Genomic DNA, 16,680 nt, shown 5'->3' with positions numbered 1-16,680 from the left:
CCTGTCTGTTATTGAGCAGCTAAAAACTTGTATTTTATTAATCTCAATTGCACGTTATTACAATGCCTTAATAGCAAGTATCAACGTATAGAAACATTTTACTGAATTTTTGAAGTTTTAATGATTCTTGAATTTCTGTAATGTGTCAAGTTGTACTGCATTGTATTCTTTTCAAAGTTTTGGTATATGGTACGTTTAATTTCAGTATTTCATTACCTTAACTGTAAAGTTTTACTGAATTGCATTAATGTAACGATTTGTAAAGCTTTGTAATGTTGTCTGCTTACTGTGATAGAATAGGTTACTAGCTCTATGTTATCAGTAGGTACTTATGTACTAAGTACTTGTGTGTGTTAACTTTAAAGGTACAGTAGTTGTTAAAACCTGATCGATTATCCATACAAACCGATTATGCAAACTAGTATCAGTCCTAATTAGTTTGGATAATTGACTCTACTGTATTTGAATGAAACTGTTTGCAGTATGAATTGACCGCACTAATTTTGAGTAAGTATTGTTATTGGACAGACCTTGCATTTTATACAAAAAATGAGAAAAAGCGGGTTGCGTAGAGGACATATATTGATTGGACCCTAACACTCCTGATAAAACGATGGAGTGATTTGTACAGTATTTATTTGTTTTTCTATGGGTCTCTAACTGTATCGTGGCCCTCGATTATATAGGAGATTTTTATTGGACCCCGACACCCGCGATGTATCAAGTGGGTGGTGTATTAGCATTTGTTTTTACTGTCACGTTCGGTAGTCTCAAGTGCTCCTATTAAATTCATCTTAAAGCAGTCAGGCTGGTATTGAATCGTGAGAGGTCAAGGCTAACTAATAGCAAAAGAGTGCTGGATTACATTAGAATTAATCTATGTTGTACTGCCTAAAAAAATAAATAAACTAGAATTCTGCTGAAATATTTTTGCACAGTTTTGTTAACCCTAATAAAGGATGTGTTCAATCAAAACTGACAGTGTAACGCTGTTACCCTGTAATATAGAATTCTGATAAATACGCTGTTCTGTCTCATATCTGTTTACCCACGTAAATACATTTGTTTGTGAGTCATGTCAAATGGGCTTTGAAATACATGTGTTATTTTACAAAAGGATAATTTATTATTGTTGGTGTGTTATCACAAATGGTTGACAGTGCTATAAATGAATAGGTTTGCCACATGCAGAATGTATTCTAGTTACTAGATATTTATGCAAAAATTCTGTTGCATCGATTCTGCATAATTGTTCAACATTCAGCAGTGCTGAATTTAGAAATACTGAACAAACTTTATACATTATTTTAGTATTTCTTAATTCAACTATCTTTTTTGATTCCTTTTAAGCCATGATTTATACAAATCCAAAATCCTGTGTCTTACACCTGTCGAATCGTTTGACACCTTACCTACTGTATCTTGGCACAGAAAGCCCATACAACGTGCAATTTCTATCTGCAAGACAAAGGGGGGTAAAAAAATAAACCTGAACACCTGGCAACAAAAATGGAATAACTTTAAGATACTTTGTTTCTCTTGAGAAAACTACTGATTTTAATTTTATTTATTTGTACTTATTTGTTTAAAATGTATTGTTGCAGCAGGTATTTTCCACTTTCTGTTAAGTTGCTGAAAATGGCCATTCATTGGGAGATATAAAATATGCAAGTCAAATATACATCATATAAGCTTTTTTTTTTTCTTTTTTTTTTTTTTTTTTTTTAAATACAGATTGTGGAACACCCTTTTTAAAAACCTCATAATTTGAGGTGAGGCTAAGATGAGTATAACCAGTGACGAAGTGAACTTCTTGGTATATCGATATCTCCAGGAATCTGGTAAGAAATGATTTTCAAGATTAAACACATTTAACATATTGACTGGCTGTACAAAGGCTCAACAACAAATGTACAAGAGAAAGAAATGCACTCAGACCAGTGATTTGTAAATAATGTAAACCACTCCAAAGACCACCAAGCATACTTGAGGCTATGAAAATCATATTGTACTGTGGTTTCAGCAGTGCAGTTCCACTGAGTGTGTCCTTGTTAATGTTCTGTAAGTAATTGCTGACGTTGGCACGGAAACTTCAACCCAGACATCAGCTTAGTGTGGAAAGGTAAAGCTGTAGGAAATCTTGATTGATTGAAGTCCTTAAAGTAGAAGAGGTGGTGGTGGTGTTGTCATATAATAGGTTTTGCTCTGTATCATTGTAAATGACTTTCTTTTATTCTAGTTTATTTATTTATTTTAGTCTATAATGTGCAATATCATCCTGAATGATTACTGACTACACTGCAGTTGGGCAAGTAGAACTGGAAAGTTCTCTCACTTCTGTTATCAGTGCTTGGATTCAGACTCCCCAGGAAAGCGAGTGTGTGGGTGGCTTAGTGTGTTAGAGACATTTAGAAATATAACAGCAAAATACCTAAACAGAAAACCACAGTTACAGCTACTTTATGTATACTATTAGATGAATGAACACCAGTCCCTGGGACTGTTTGTTCATTCAGCAAAACATCTGTAGTGGGGACTGTAGCTGCTGTGAAAGTAGGCATTTCAGTTTAGACATAGGAACCAAAGCGAGCACATTTTTAGATCCCCCCTCCCCCCCATAGTTGGAAAATTGCCCACATCCATCCATAATTTGCAGTGGAAATGATAGACACTTGTGTTAATTTTAAAATCAAATAAAATACTTTGGAGCCTATTTTGAGGTAACAAGCTCTGTTACACAATTCTTGGTTACTCACTGGCTGTTTGATTCCATGCAGTAAATAGTTTGATCAGTATCGCTGGCCATACATTTATGTCTGGGCTGAATTAAATAAAAGTTTGTCCCAGTGCCATTACAGCAGATCTTCTCTGCACTGTGTCTTCTCTGCACATGTGATTTTAAAGAACATGAAATACATTTTTAAAATACAAATACCACATCACAGATGGCCGTTTGATTTGGTGTGTCGTTGTGGACAATCCCTGGGGAAACTTTGCCCTCTGCTCTTTATATACTGCTTTGACCTTTTGTTGTTATTTTTTATTTATTATTTTTTTATGCATTGGCTCTTTACATCACTGGTTTAAAAAAAAAAAAAAAAAAAAAAAAAAAAAAAAAAAAAAAAAAGCAAAAGTTGCAAGTCTTGCAGGATTTTTGTATTTATGTTTTATGAAAGGAGTTAATAAATACATGCTAACTAGTTGTCTAATCTAACTCTTATGTCAAGTGAACCTGTTCTGTGGTTTATTTCAGTAATAAGTCACAGTAGAAAGTAATTATAGATTTGTAGCAAAACTGTATTTGATTGCTTTTTTAAAAAAAAAAAAAAAATTGCAAACTGGACATGCCTTGTCTGCTATGAATCCTGAATAGTGAAAAGCACACATCTTACTCCTAATACTGTGTGTGACTTCCCCTGACCTGGACCGCTTACAACCCCCCCACCCCGACACATGGAATTATTTAGAGCACAAATCGAGCTCTTATTTACCAGGCAGCTTGTTGTGATCCAAGGATCTTCTTAGTCCTTTTGTGTCTGTTTTTTGTGTCTCAATTTAGAGCCACAGGATCTGTATGATTCACACAAACTAAAGTTTGAAATAAATTCCACTCTTCTGCTTCCATGAATTGCCTTGTGTTTATCCACAGTTATATTCTGCAAAAGCAGCTTGATGTGATGGTGACTGGAGATTCTTCTGCTTTTTGGTGGTGTTTTAGGATTCATATATTATATTATTGGGGTTGTACATACTACTACAACTACTACTACATGAATAAAAAAACTGTTGACAAATGAATAGTTAATGAGGTAATTAGCTCTATTGGGTTCATTGAGGGGAGTATATATGTTTCTGCCAAACACAGATCTGCCTGTTTCATTTTCATCTCATTACTCAAAAGGCACCTCTTTGTCCAGTTATCTCTTACCTTGAGGTGTAGACAGTTGAGGTTTGCGTTTCAGGTTTTGGCAAACACTTTTTACAATGGAGAGGGTACTGACAAAATCTACCCACCTTAATCATTTCAAGTGTGTGCTGCCCTAAACCAGCCTCCTATATCTTTTATTATTCTGTTCTTTCCCAGTAGTTCCTTTTAAGACACATTCCACTGTAAACTATGGCTATGCTGTAGATCACTGGCTGTTCTACAAAGGGAATTACCCCCTCGTTCAATGTGGTCACATCAGCTCATTAGTCCTGGCTGAGTTCTTCAGACTTGGCCATCGTGCTTAAGGTTAGCATCTTGGATTTTCTAATATGAATGAATGTTACTGGTTTTTGTTTTGTTTTGTTTTAACACTGAATCTTTTTAAATCTTTGTTTGCAATTTCACCTTCACTTTTTGTTTTGGATATATTGTAAGCTCGGCTATGTCTTACGTACTTTGAAAAGCACTATCTTTGTTTTCTGTTGTAAACTGTTTAACATTTCAGTTTGACATTTGAAATGTTAATAGAATACCTTTTTGTGTACAAAGCAACAGTTAAGTAAACCAGAGAAAATGATCACAGATAAGACAGTCGGCACCAATTTGCATGTTTGGTGCATTTGTCTGTTAATACTACTGGTGTTTCGTGAGCCTGCTTACTAGTGGTGGAGTCTTGTCTGTGCAGAGGGAAATTTAATACCAATTCAAAACTATGAAAAGAATCGGAAAATGAAGAGCTATGCTTTGCATGCATTTTTTTACCGGATGTCCTCTTCGGGGTGAATAGGTTGCGGAATCCTTTTCAGGTATGTGCTGATTTGTGGAAACTGGATGCCTCTGAATTTTGAGTTATATGCTTGGTGTTTGCACATGTGGAAAGTATGTAAGTATGTCAATAATGAGAGAGTCACTAAGTGGCCAACTGCTGCTCTGAAGCATGTCTTTAAAGCAGCAAACTCAAAAACAAACAGGAGCTAAGGCTTTGACTTGAACCGGTTCTGTTTTGATAACCCGGTTTATTAACTTTTCTCAAACGTAGTATTTTTAACATCCGGGACTGTATATCCCACCCCCTGAAATCCCTGCGTTACAATGTCACTCTGAAAAGCAATTTCCAACAGCGTCAATATGACATTTACATCTGATGAATCATCCATCTTAGGAAACTGAGCTTTTGTTCCAAATGCGGTTTGAATTATGCAAAAAATATTTTAAAGCAGACAGCTACAGTTGGGTTATTAATAGCTTTCGAGATTACGTTTGAAACGTCATTAGAATATATATTTTTTGTTTTTGTTTCCAGGCTTCTCCCATTCAGCATTCACCTTTGGTATTGAAAGCCACATTAGCCAGTCTAACATCAATGGGACTTTAGTGCCACCTGCTGCCCTTATTTCCATTCTTCAGAAAGGCTTACAGTATGTGGAAGCTGAAATCAGCATCAACGAGGTAAACACAGTACTGGAGTGTGATCGTGATTGAGGGGGAAAGCTGCTGCCTCTCTTGTGTTACTTGCATCCAAGGCATCGGTATTCTCAAGTGCAAAATAAACTGACTGACAACTGATATATATATATATATATATATATATATATATATATATATATATATATATATATATATATATATATATATATATATATATGAAATCACGTTATATCACATGTTATGAAACCCTTGATCTAAGGAATATAAAAAACAGACAAATAATTCTTAATTATCCTGAACTTCAACAGCGTGTCAGAATGGTTTATTTTGATGTAAATAAAATACTCGAATTAACAACAAAATCAAATTTAATCCTGTTCTATTTTTAAAAATACGTTTTTAAACCGCAAAATGAATGAACTCCTAAAGGTTTTTGTGGTTAGTTCAGGGAGGAATAAGTACAGTATAATTTATTCTGTAGCACATTATATATCAAGGGGCCTTAAAAAGATAACTAGTTAAAACGGATGTTCAACAAATAGATATTCAATTCAAACTTAAGATGGCAAACAAAAAGCATGCTTACAGGAAGCACAGCGTGGTTTTGGGGGGCTCCTTTTTAAAACCGCTACCTTGGCAGCCATACTGATTAGATATTTTTGTAACTTTTCTAATCCAGGACGGCACAGTGTTCGATGGCAGGCCGATCGAATCACTTTCTCTAATAGACGCGGTGATGCCCGATGCTGTACAGACTCGACAGCAGGTGTTCAGAGAGAAGCTAGCCCAGCAGCAGGCTGCAGTGGCAGCCGCGGCAGTGGCTTCAGCGGCTGCCCAGCAAAACACACCAAAGAACGGAGAGGCTACTGTAAACGGAGAGGAGAATGGGGCACATGCAATAAGTAAGTTCTACTTCATACGCATAGTTAAGTATGTGTGTGTTTGGTTTGTAAACTGCACTGGAAATGGTATTTAATACATCAGATTTGAGTTTTGATTATACTGAATGTACAAACTGAAAGAATCATTCACATATTTGTGTACAGTTGCCCTAAACAAAACAGTTGCTGTAATACGTGTTTACATTCGTATTGTAGGAATTAAATATTATACCTTTTATCTTCTGTTAAGTCTTCGCCATCTTTTCTGTAATAATCAGCGTGCCAGAAAGCAACACGGTTTTTAATAACTTTATAAATTTAGTTCATGTTTGCATGCCATACCACATCAAGTGCTGTTAGAACATACATTGTTTTGATATGCAAGTGGTTATATTGAGAATTGGAACAAAAGTGGTTATTAATGTATTTGACAGTCACAAATCAAAACAACATTCACAAGGAAAACTAAAGATTCTCTTTGAATGGTACTCTGTTCACTAATTAACTCGGGACATACGAATAACGGCACACAGGAGACAGCAGCAGTGGATAAGGTAGCAAGAATGCTGTAAAGGGCTTGTGTCCCTTGATGCTGTTATAATACAAACAAAACCACAGTTTCTATCTGCTTTATCTGAAGTGTGTGCATAGTTTAAAAATTTGTGCAAGACTTGCAAATCAGTTAAAATGATCTAACCTTTGTATTTATTTTGATTTATTTAATAATTCCACAGTACAGATGGTTTATGCACTTTGACATCATGAAATCTCACTTAGACTTCATGGAACCTTACCTTTTTTAGAGATAAGCTACATTCCCTAAAGTTAAGGTATTGTAGTTTAGTGTACAAGAGAAGTAAATGTTCCATTAATTTAACCCTTTACTGCCTTCATAATTTTTTGGTATTTCATGTGCTTGTGTTTTAACCCTTTGTCAGCATCAAGGTGCACAAATGCACCCCAGTGAGTTTAAAATGAACACATCTCATGATTCTTTGAAGATCACGGGATACCCGTACATGTGATAAAACTTTATTTTTTACCTTTTATTTTTATATCAAGAACATCCCTGTCCGACTTGGGAAATGGGAGGAATCCTTCTTCAAACTGCACATGGTAATTTTTTGGGGTGTATTTGCACCCCATTCCACCTTCCGTGGGTTGCAGAAATGATACACCTTTCATATGTGCAATAACACAGTACCAACACAGGCTTGTACTGGCAGAGAAAAACAATATTGCTGAGAATATATATATTTTATAAAATCATTATTTCTTTGTATTTATTCAAACTGCAAATTTAGTTATAATTTCAGAATGATAAAAGCATCAAACCATGTGTCTACGTTTTTGTATGTAAATTTCAATCACTGTATGTGATAGGACACGGAGACACAGGCTAAGGGTGGAGTGGGGGGCGCTGGTAAGATTGGAGGGCTATCATATTTTATTTCATTTTTGTAATTATTACTTTTTCAACTGTACCCATTTTTAGACGTGTGTTTTGTTTTTTTTTTTTGCTTTTTTTGTCTGGTACCAGCTGGCTTTTATTGTATCACGTTGTTCATTTCATTATTTATATTTGTTTATTGTTTGTGTATTTGCTAAGTTACCAGTGCAATAAAAATATGTATTTTTGTATACAATAGCAAGCAAGTGATGCTTACTACAAAATATGCAGAATCGAAATACTGAAAATCATTCCAGAAGTTCTAAACTGTGTTTGGTCAATGTTTTGTGTCAATTTATTTAATTTTTTTTTTTAACAATTGCTACCCATTCTGCCTTTTGTGTGAGCTCAATTTGTACCACTGACGAGAAGTTAAGGTTAAAAAATGCATACAAAAAATATATATATCCGAAAGAAGAGACACCCTTTTTTTTTTTTTTTTTTTTTTTTAAATACAAACTACTGCAACCTTGCCAACATGTCTCAATTTCTTGTTGCAGATAATCATTCAGAGACCATGGAGATTGATGGGGACGTGGACATTCCAGCAAGCAAGGCTACAGTCCTCAGAGGCCACGAATCGGAAGTGTTTATCTGTGCCTGGAACCCAGTCAGCGATCTTTTGGCATCAGGGTGAGTCTTTTATCTTTCACTATGGATTTACTAACGGGTCGCTGTCTAATGCCGGGGGAATGGCTGTGGGGATTCAGAGCTGACTCTGTGGTTTTACGTTTGACTCTGGTTTACTTTTCTTTTCAATAAAGATTTGACGGTGATCAAGCATCCCCCATAGGGGTGTTTATATATGTTGGTAAATCTTTTGCACTTTCAACACCATCTCAGGTCCACACTTACATTAGCAATTTAGACAAACAGAAAGATAAAAAAATTACTATGTCAGATGATTTGGCAGGTTCATTACTTAAACATGTAAGTAATAAAATGTGTGTGCCACTCCCCTTGGTACTGCTAAGCATTTCAAATGTGACTTCGTGTGTAGGTGTGAAACTCATCCGTGCTTGTTCGTACCTGTTTAAGTGTGTGCGTTGTTTAAATGTTTAGATCTGGTGACTCCACTGCAAGGATATGGAACTTGAATGAAAATGGAAACAGTGGCTCCACTCAGTTAGTTCTGAGGCATTGTATACGAGAAGGAGGACAGGATGTCCCCAGCAATAAAGATGTCACATCCTTGGACTGGAATGTGAGTACAGTCATTGTGTCAATTATTACCCGTTCAACATGTTGCATTGCTATGAAACCAAAACAGCAACAATGAACATTTTAAGGCATGTACTAAATGTAATGGAAATAATAGGTCTGGATTATCTGGACCGCTTAACTCAGTGGTCTGTTAAAACCCATGATGCTAACTGACACAATCTGGAAACCTGCAATAGTGGTGTAATAGAATGAGAACAGAAGTGATATCTCTGCTTTCATAAATCTGTACGTTAATGTCATTTTATTTGTCTTGGAATAAGTGGAATTAGTAAAATGTCAAGAAATATTTTGCCTTTTAATATTCTGAGAAATACAGGCTGTGCCAATATTTGAATATGTTTGAAGTATTTCATTTTGCAGTAAACACTCTATTTGCCAAGTCACTGGATTAAGCAGCTGACTTCTTTAGTTGAGTAGCATTCACAAGTACTCTCTTTTTTCTGGATAGAGATTTACATCTTGGTATTTTGTCTAATCAACAGAGTGATGGAACACTTTTGGCGACAGGGTCATATGATGGCTTTGCGAGAATATGGACTAAAGACGGTAAGAATGTTATAGATGCAGGTACATGGAACACAAAAGCTTAATGTAAACTTCAAACAATGCAGTACATATTTTTATTTTTTAAACAGGTAATCTTGCAAGCACCTTGGGGCAACATAAAGGTCCTATTTTTGCTTTAAAGTGGAACAAAAAGGGAAATTGCATTCTCAGCGCAGGTGTGGATAAGGTATGTGTTTGGGAAACCACATAAAAAATGTCTGAAGGAAAAAACATGCATCTCCTAGTCTAATGTAAAGCCTACGACACAATCCCACTACTTTTTCAGTTTATTCAGCAGTGTATTTTTGTTACATTTTGCAGTGGCTGGAAGTAAATATTTTCCATTGAACTCTGCAGAGAATATGCAACCTTGTCAAAAGCTTCATCATTGCTGACAATATTATCTTTCTTTTTATTTTTTTTTTAATAACTACAGACAACAATCATCTGGGATGCACACACAGGCGAGGCAAAGCAGCAGTTTCCATTCCACTCAGGTGTGTGTCCGTGCTGGGAAAAAAGTAGATTGTTGAAAGGGAGGTGCTGTCAAGCCTCGATTTAAAAGCAGATTGTTGGGAGGAGACATTTTATAACAGTGATAAATTAGGCCTTTGAAGGCAGTGACACCAACATCTGTGATTCTATCAGAATGCCCATTGTGTTTAATCTTCAGCCTTTGACTGCTGCATATTCTTTGTCAGTTGCCTGATGAAGGGCTATTTGCAGGGTAAACAGTGAAGAAATTTGCATCCTGTGTAAGTTATTACTGGCTGTACTAACGTTATAGGCAGATGCATTGGATCAGTCCTGACGGTGAAAATATAGTATATACTGCCCAGTTTTAATGCTTGTGTTGCCAAGTTCCAAATTAAAAATAACTGGGAGAATTGATATCTGGACAGTGTCTAATTTGTGACTTAAGATTTAAAGCACATAATCAACAATGATTAAATGCCACAAATGCACAATGTTGCTTCTATTTGGTAATAGTTTTATTGGTGCTGCTGTATGTTTGTGGATTCTGTTTCATTTTCTGTTGTGCAGTGTTATTTACACACACAACAGCATTCAAATGTGTCCATTACATATAAGTTCATAGTTTTACAGCACTATATTAGGTGCCTGTTCGTATGGGGAGGATATTCATAGGCAAAGCACTGGCAATCGCCTGGAACTACAAGTGCTACAGTGCTGATAGAAAGTCTGCACCCCCTTGAACTTTTTTCACATTTTGTTGTGTCAGTACCTCAGAGTTTCATGTATTTAAATGAGGATTTTTTTTCCACTTATGTACACATCATACTCCACACTGTTAAGGGGAAAAAAGTTTTTTATTGAGAAAAAAATGATATATTAAATACAAAACTCGAAAGATCATAATTGGATTAGTCTCCACCTCCTTGAGTTAATACTTGGTGGAAGCACCTTTGCTCACAGTTACAGCTATGAGTCTGTTGGGTTAGGTCTCTACCAACTTTGCACACCTAGATTTTCCAGTATTTGATCATTCTTTACAAAACTGTTCAAGCTCTGTCAAGTTTCTTGGGGAGTACTGATGGACAGCAATCTTCAAGTCATGCCACAGATTTTTGATTTGATTTAGGTCGGGGCTCTGACTGGGCCACTCAAGGACATTTACCTTTTTGTTCCTTAGCCACTCCAGTGTAGCTTTGGCTCTGTGCTTTGGGTTGTTTTCATGCTGAAAGGTGAACTTCCGTCCCAGTTTCAGCTTTCTTGCAGAGGGCAGCAGGTTTTCCTCAAGGACTTCTCTGTACTTTGCTCCATTCATTTTCCCATCTATCCTGACAAGTGCCCCAGTCCCTGCTGATGAGAAACATCCCCATAACACCACCATACTTCACAGTAGGGATGTGCTCTTTGGGTGATGCGTGGTGTTGGGTTTGCGCCAAACAGCGTTTTGCATTTAGGCCAAAAAGTTCCATTTTAGTTTTGTCGGACCACAAAACTTTTTTCCACATGGCTACAGAATCTCCTGAGTTTTTTTTTTGCATACTTTAAACGGGATTCAAGGTGGGCTTTCTTGAGTAATGGCTTCCTTCTTGGCACCCTACCGTACAGGCTTGGTAGTACAGGCTTGGAGTGCTTGGGATATTGTTGTCACCTGCACACTTTGACCAGTCGTGGCCATAAAAGCCTGTAGCTCTTGCAAAGTTGCCATTGGCCTCTTGTTATCCTCTCTGATCAGTCTCATTCTTGCTTGGTCATCCAGTTTGGAGGGATCCTGATCTTGATCGGCCTTCTTAATAATCGCCTTGACCGTGCTCCAAGGAATATTCAAGGCCTTTGACATTTTTTTTATACCCATCTCCTGATCTGTGCCTTTCAACAACTTTGTCCTGGAGTTCTTTTGAAAGTGCCTTGGTGCTCATGGTTGAGTCTCTGCTTTGAAATGCACTACCCAACAGAGGGAACCTACAGAAACTGCTGAATTTATCCTGAAATCATGTGAATCACTACAATTTAACAAAGATGGAGGCCACTTTTGAAAGTGATTTGGTTACACCTGAGCTAATTTAGGGTTGCTATTTAGGAGGTGGACACCAACCAAGCTATTTCAGTTTTTATTTTTATATATATATAATTGTAATGCATTTTAATTCCAGGCTATAAGGCAACAATAAGTGAACATTTGTAAATATGGTGTAGACTTTCTATAGGCACTGCGTGTTTACTTAATTCTCTGCTGTGAGATTCCTTTTTTGGCCATTGTCTGTGCTGCTTATTTAGAGAAGCAGCATGTAAGGCTTTACCTTTTCAACTCTGTTGACGCCAGAATTTTTAAACTTGCACATTTCTGCTTCACAGCTCCTGCCCTGGATGTGGACTGGCAAAACAACACTACCTTTGCCTCCTGCAGTACTGACATGTGTATTCACGTGTGCCGGCTTGGCTGTGACCGCCCAGTCAAAACATTTCTAGGACACACAGTAAGTATAACAGTTTGTGCAAATTAACTGTGTCATACCCAAGCGCGTGCTGTTCAGAGCACCACTGCTGTTTTCAGACTACCTACTCTGCTAAAAGATTTAGTAATATCTAAGTGTTTCCTTGAGCCTTCCGGGAGCAGGACAAGTAAGCAGGGGTGCAATCGGCAACTAATTTCCTTATAAAATATTGGACTGGTAATAATTGCCATTGACAAAAGAAACACAAACAGAGGTTTAGTCTAGCAATGCACAAATAAAGCCTGTGTTTCTGGGTGAAGCTCTAAATAGGGAACTGCAAAATAAAGGCTGTGGCAATCACTAATTGATTGTATAAGTAGTATATGAAAAAATTGCTAAAAATCTCTTGAATAAAATGATGGGCTGCTTTTACTGCCATGTAAGAATTATTATGGACTTGCATGTGTTGTACACGCAGTGATTCAGCATCCTGAACTGTGCCAATCTTGTGTTTCAGAATGAAGTTAATGCAATCAAATGGGATCCATCTGGTATGCTGCTAGCATCCTGCTCGGATGACATGACACTGAAGGTGAGGATATCAAATTAGAGGCCTGCATTTATTATTAACTGACATCACCATTGACTGACAGGAATGCTTTACTTACTGTGAGAAAAGATGAGAACAAAGCTTGCAGTTAAAAAAACGGGCTTCAGCAGCAGCTACTGGTAAAGTTGTTTCTAGGGATTTAACAGCTATATTGTATGTCTACTGCACGTTTTGATCTAAACATTTAAAATGGCTTGTTTTAGAGGTTGATTTTTTAAGCCAGAATCAGGATGTACGTATTTTAATATACACTGGTTCATTTTATTTATATGTATATGTGAAAGTCAATTATTTAAAAATATAAATACTGTATATTTACTTTCATAAACATTCCTCCACTTGGCTTAGTGATTTGTTTTAATAGAGGTGGAATTATAGAAGCTGTGAAATTTTGGAAACTACTAATATTTTGGGTTTTTTCCTGTTCTTTTTTTTTTTCTTCTAGGTCTGGAGCATGAAACAAGATAATTGTGTACATGACCTCCAGGCCCACAATAAAGAGATTTATACAATTAAATGGAGTCCAACTGGCCCTGGCACCAGCAACCCTAACTCCAACATCATGCTAGCCAGGTACAGTAAAAAAAAAAACACGTGCACCTGACTCATGTAATACTCATGGAGACAAGGGTGGCTGCACAGAAATACATGTTTAGCTTAACTAAGTTTCAGCTAATTGTGTATCTTATGATAAAATATGTGTTTCATTGTCAGAGTATTTCACTGCTCTCCAGGTACACTTCCTGAAGAAAAACATCTATTTTTAGCTCTGACTAACACTTTTTTTTTTTTTTTTTTGTAGCTTATCCTCACATACTGCTTCCAGTGCGCGGTCTTCCTTGGGTTATCTTATGACTTGCACGTCTAAGTACACTTGTGACGCAATCTTTTAAGCAATTTTTTATTTTTTTGTTGTTTCTTTTCTCTAATTTTTTTATTATTTTTTCATACAAGTAGTGTAAAAAAAATATTTAACCGTTAACTTTATTGTTATGGAAAGTATTCTTTAAAATATTCACTGGGGTGCTGCTTCCTTATAATATATATCAAATTTGCAATTTTCATTTTGGTGTGAAGACCATACTGAATCTGTCCTGTTATGTTGACCATTTGTGCTGCAAGTTTGGTATTTATAGAGGAAAGAATATCGGCAGTTTAGCAACATCTTGCTAGCTATGCATTTGCTGCGGGACATACATTGAAGAGTTTTCTCTCTTTTAATTGAAACGATTGTTCCATTTGTTGTTTAATTGTTGTACAGTTGCAGTTCATTTAATGTACATGTCTCTTGTCTGCCCCACACCCTCTTTGTGTGATCCTCATGTGTATTTCTCACCCCCAGTGTGTTACGCTTCTCGTCTGCTTACCCTTTCCCGTTTGCGTCTTTATTTTCTGCTTAGTTCATTGTTTATAAATGCTACTGTTAGATAGTCACATTCGCAGAGCAAATAAAAAAGCAACACATTGAGATTTCATTTTCTCGTCTCGCCCTTCTTTGCTGAACCTGTGCACACCAACGCCGCAATATGCTTTAATTAAAGACAGTTATTTTATTTATTTTATTATCCCCATGAATTTATTCTCCCTCTGTCATTTTCACTGTGATTTTGAACGCATTGACGTGACTGCTCCGTGATTTATGTCCAAATGTTCTGTGACAAACTCCTAGCCCTAACGATTGTAAACTCTTGATTGTGTCTGTCTTCTCTCACCAGTGCCTCTTTTGACTCTACTGTTCGTCTGTGGGATGTAGAAAGAGGAGTCTGTATTCACACTTTAACCAAGCACCAAGAACCTGTATACAGTGTTGCCTTTAGTCCTGATGGCAAATACCTGGCCAGCGGCTCCTTCGACAAGTGTGTTCATATATGGAACACCACGGTAAGAATTTTGAATTGATATCATCAGTGCAGATATACTAATAAAAAAACACAGCAGGAAAACAAGAGAAATTTAGAACAGAATAATAGATTTTAAAAAAATAAAAAAAAGTTAATAGCGATTTTATATGATTGAATTTCAGTTCTGCCAGCTTCCACATTATTATTATTATTATTATTATTATTATTATTATTATTATTATTATTATTATATATTTTGTTAATCTTTTTAGAGTGGATCTTTAGTGCATAGCTACAGAGGGACTGGTGGAATCTTTGAAGTTTGCTGGAATAGCATGGGTGACAAGGTTGGAGCCAGTGCGTCTGATGGATCAGTAAGTGTGCTTGACTGTCAGTGTAAAAACAAACTTCATTTCATAACTATCTTTCCTGTTGGCTATCTTTCCTGAATGATTAAGTAACTTCACGTTTCCAGTTATGTTAGACATCCCTTCGCTGGTCTTTGTCTTTGCAATCATTGATCGTGGTTCTGGGTTCTGTTGCTCCAATACTAAGTTCTCGTATTTGTTTCTCAATCAGCTTTTAACAGGCTTTGAACTTTGTTTCCGTTTGTCTTGATCAGGGGTCCTCCTGGTTTTTGTTCTAACTGTACCTTAGATTCCTTATTGGACCAGTTAAACTTTTAATAAGCACTTAATTGGTCAAAGTAAGTTGTTTAGGGTACAGTGGGGGGGGGGGGGGGGGACACTAGGAGTGACACTGGCTCTCCTGGACCAGGATTGGAGACCCCTGATCTAGATTATCCTAATTGGACCTAAGTCTCAACAGAAGCCATCCTGATTTTTAAACCAAGCCTTTTATAGAGGGTTTTTTTGTTTTGCTTTTGTTTAACAAAATAAAAAAATATATGTAAATGTTACAAAATGAGAACCTCACACCTTGCATAAGAGAACTTGGGTTACTTTAATGTGTTCTTGAGTTCTAGTTTTGTAATTAACAGGCTTTACCTCTCAAAAAATAGAAGTTAAAGACTAGAGTAAACATTTTGAAAATATGGCCGACAGAACACTCTACATGCTGTTGTCTTACACTTACGATTTAAACCTTGCATTTCTTGAGAGCTTGTTGAAAAATCAAATTACATTTTCTAACTTTGTTTACCTCTTACTGATGCAAATTATTGCTAATGTTGTTTTTGTTTTTGTTTTTTTTCTGCATTTCTAGGTCTGTGTTCTTGACCTTCGAAAATAGTGTTCTGGCAGTGTGTTTTTTTTAAAATGGACCGTCGTGAATGTGTGGAGAGAACCACACTGTTGTATTGTGACAGCTTCAGAACTGTTGGAAAAACATTGCTGTGAATCATATTAAAGTACCAAGCAACTCCCCTGGCCATTGGATTGAGCTTGTCGTGAAACTCAAAATCAAAGGATGTGGGGGGGATACTGATCATACCTGAGAAGACTGGGGACTGTGCTGAGGACTGAAGGTTGTGCCAAAAAGTAACCATTGATAAACCAAAAGGAAAAAAAAAACAAGTGTTTCCCACCTATCAAGGATCCATTTTTTTCAGGTTTGGGCTACAGTCAATTTCCCAAAGGAATTGAATCAAATGAGACCATCTATGCTATCAGAACCCTCCTTTTTTTTTGTCTTAAACAGTTTTTTTTTGTTTTTTTTTATGGAAGCTGGGGTAACATGTAGAATCCTGAAATGCTTTTCACTCATGGGATTTGAATGGATAACATTTTTTTTTTTTTAAAGGGGGGGGGGGGTTTCTAAAAAGGGGGGGGGGGGGGGGGGGGGGGGGGGGGGGGGGGGGGAAAATATGGGGGGTGGGGGGGGAGGGGGGGGGGGGGGGGGGGGGGG

The 16,680-nt window shown here is 36.8% G+C and overlaps 1 protein-coding gene across 5 annotated transcripts in view; it reads left to right on the top strand.

Annotated features, from left to right (window-relative positions):
- The window catches only part of LOC121320663 (F-box-like/WD repeat-containing protein TBL1X), a 69,440-nt gene extending 52,892 nt beyond the window's left edge, over positions 1 to 16,548 (top strand). For 3 of the 5 annotated variants that reach the window (XM_041259206.1, XM_041259208.1, XM_041259209.1), the window contains 15 exons: positions 1,735 to 1,841; positions 5,232 to 5,377; positions 6,036 to 6,258; positions 7,300 to 7,353; positions 8,188 to 8,320; positions 8,750 to 8,891; positions 9,394 to 9,457; positions 9,547 to 9,644; positions 9,894 to 9,954; positions 12,284 to 12,405; positions 12,881 to 12,955; positions 13,419 to 13,546; positions 14,689 to 14,854; positions 15,087 to 15,188; positions 16,039 to 16,548. In XM_041259206.1, coding sequence (XP_041115140.1) covers positions 1,784 to 1,841; positions 5,232 to 5,377; positions 6,036 to 6,258; positions 7,300 to 7,353; positions 8,188 to 8,320; positions 8,750 to 8,891; positions 9,394 to 9,457; positions 9,547 to 9,644; positions 9,894 to 9,954; positions 12,284 to 12,405; positions 12,881 to 12,955; positions 13,419 to 13,546; positions 14,689 to 14,854; positions 15,087 to 15,188; positions 16,039 to 16,065 — 1,599 coding nt within the window. In that variant the 5' untranslated portion in view covers positions 1,735 to 1,783 and the 3' untranslated portion in view covers positions 16,066 to 16,548. Of the gene's footprint in view, positions 1 to 1,734; positions 1,842 to 3,516; positions 4,235 to 5,231; positions 5,378 to 6,035; positions 6,259 to 7,299; positions 7,354 to 8,187; positions 8,321 to 8,749; positions 8,892 to 9,393; positions 9,458 to 9,546; positions 9,645 to 9,893; positions 9,955 to 12,283; positions 12,406 to 12,880; positions 12,956 to 13,418; positions 13,547 to 14,688; positions 14,855 to 15,086; positions 15,189 to 16,038 lie in introns of those variants that run through there. The other 2 variants (XM_041259211.1, XM_041259210.1) reach the window with 2 other exon arrangements.
- Positions 16,549 to 16,680: the final 132 nt, after the last annotated feature.

This window comes from Polyodon spathula, chromosome 9 (assembly GCF_017654505.1).
Source record: "Polyodon spathula isolate WHYD16114869_AA chromosome 9, ASM1765450v1, whole genome shotgun sequence".
Lineage (NCBI taxonomy): Eukaryota > Metazoa > Chordata > Actinopteri > Acipenseriformes > Polyodontidae > Polyodon > Polyodon spathula.
Note: the sequence above shows the minus strand (reverse complement) of the source record. Positions and strands in the feature narration are given on the sequence as shown.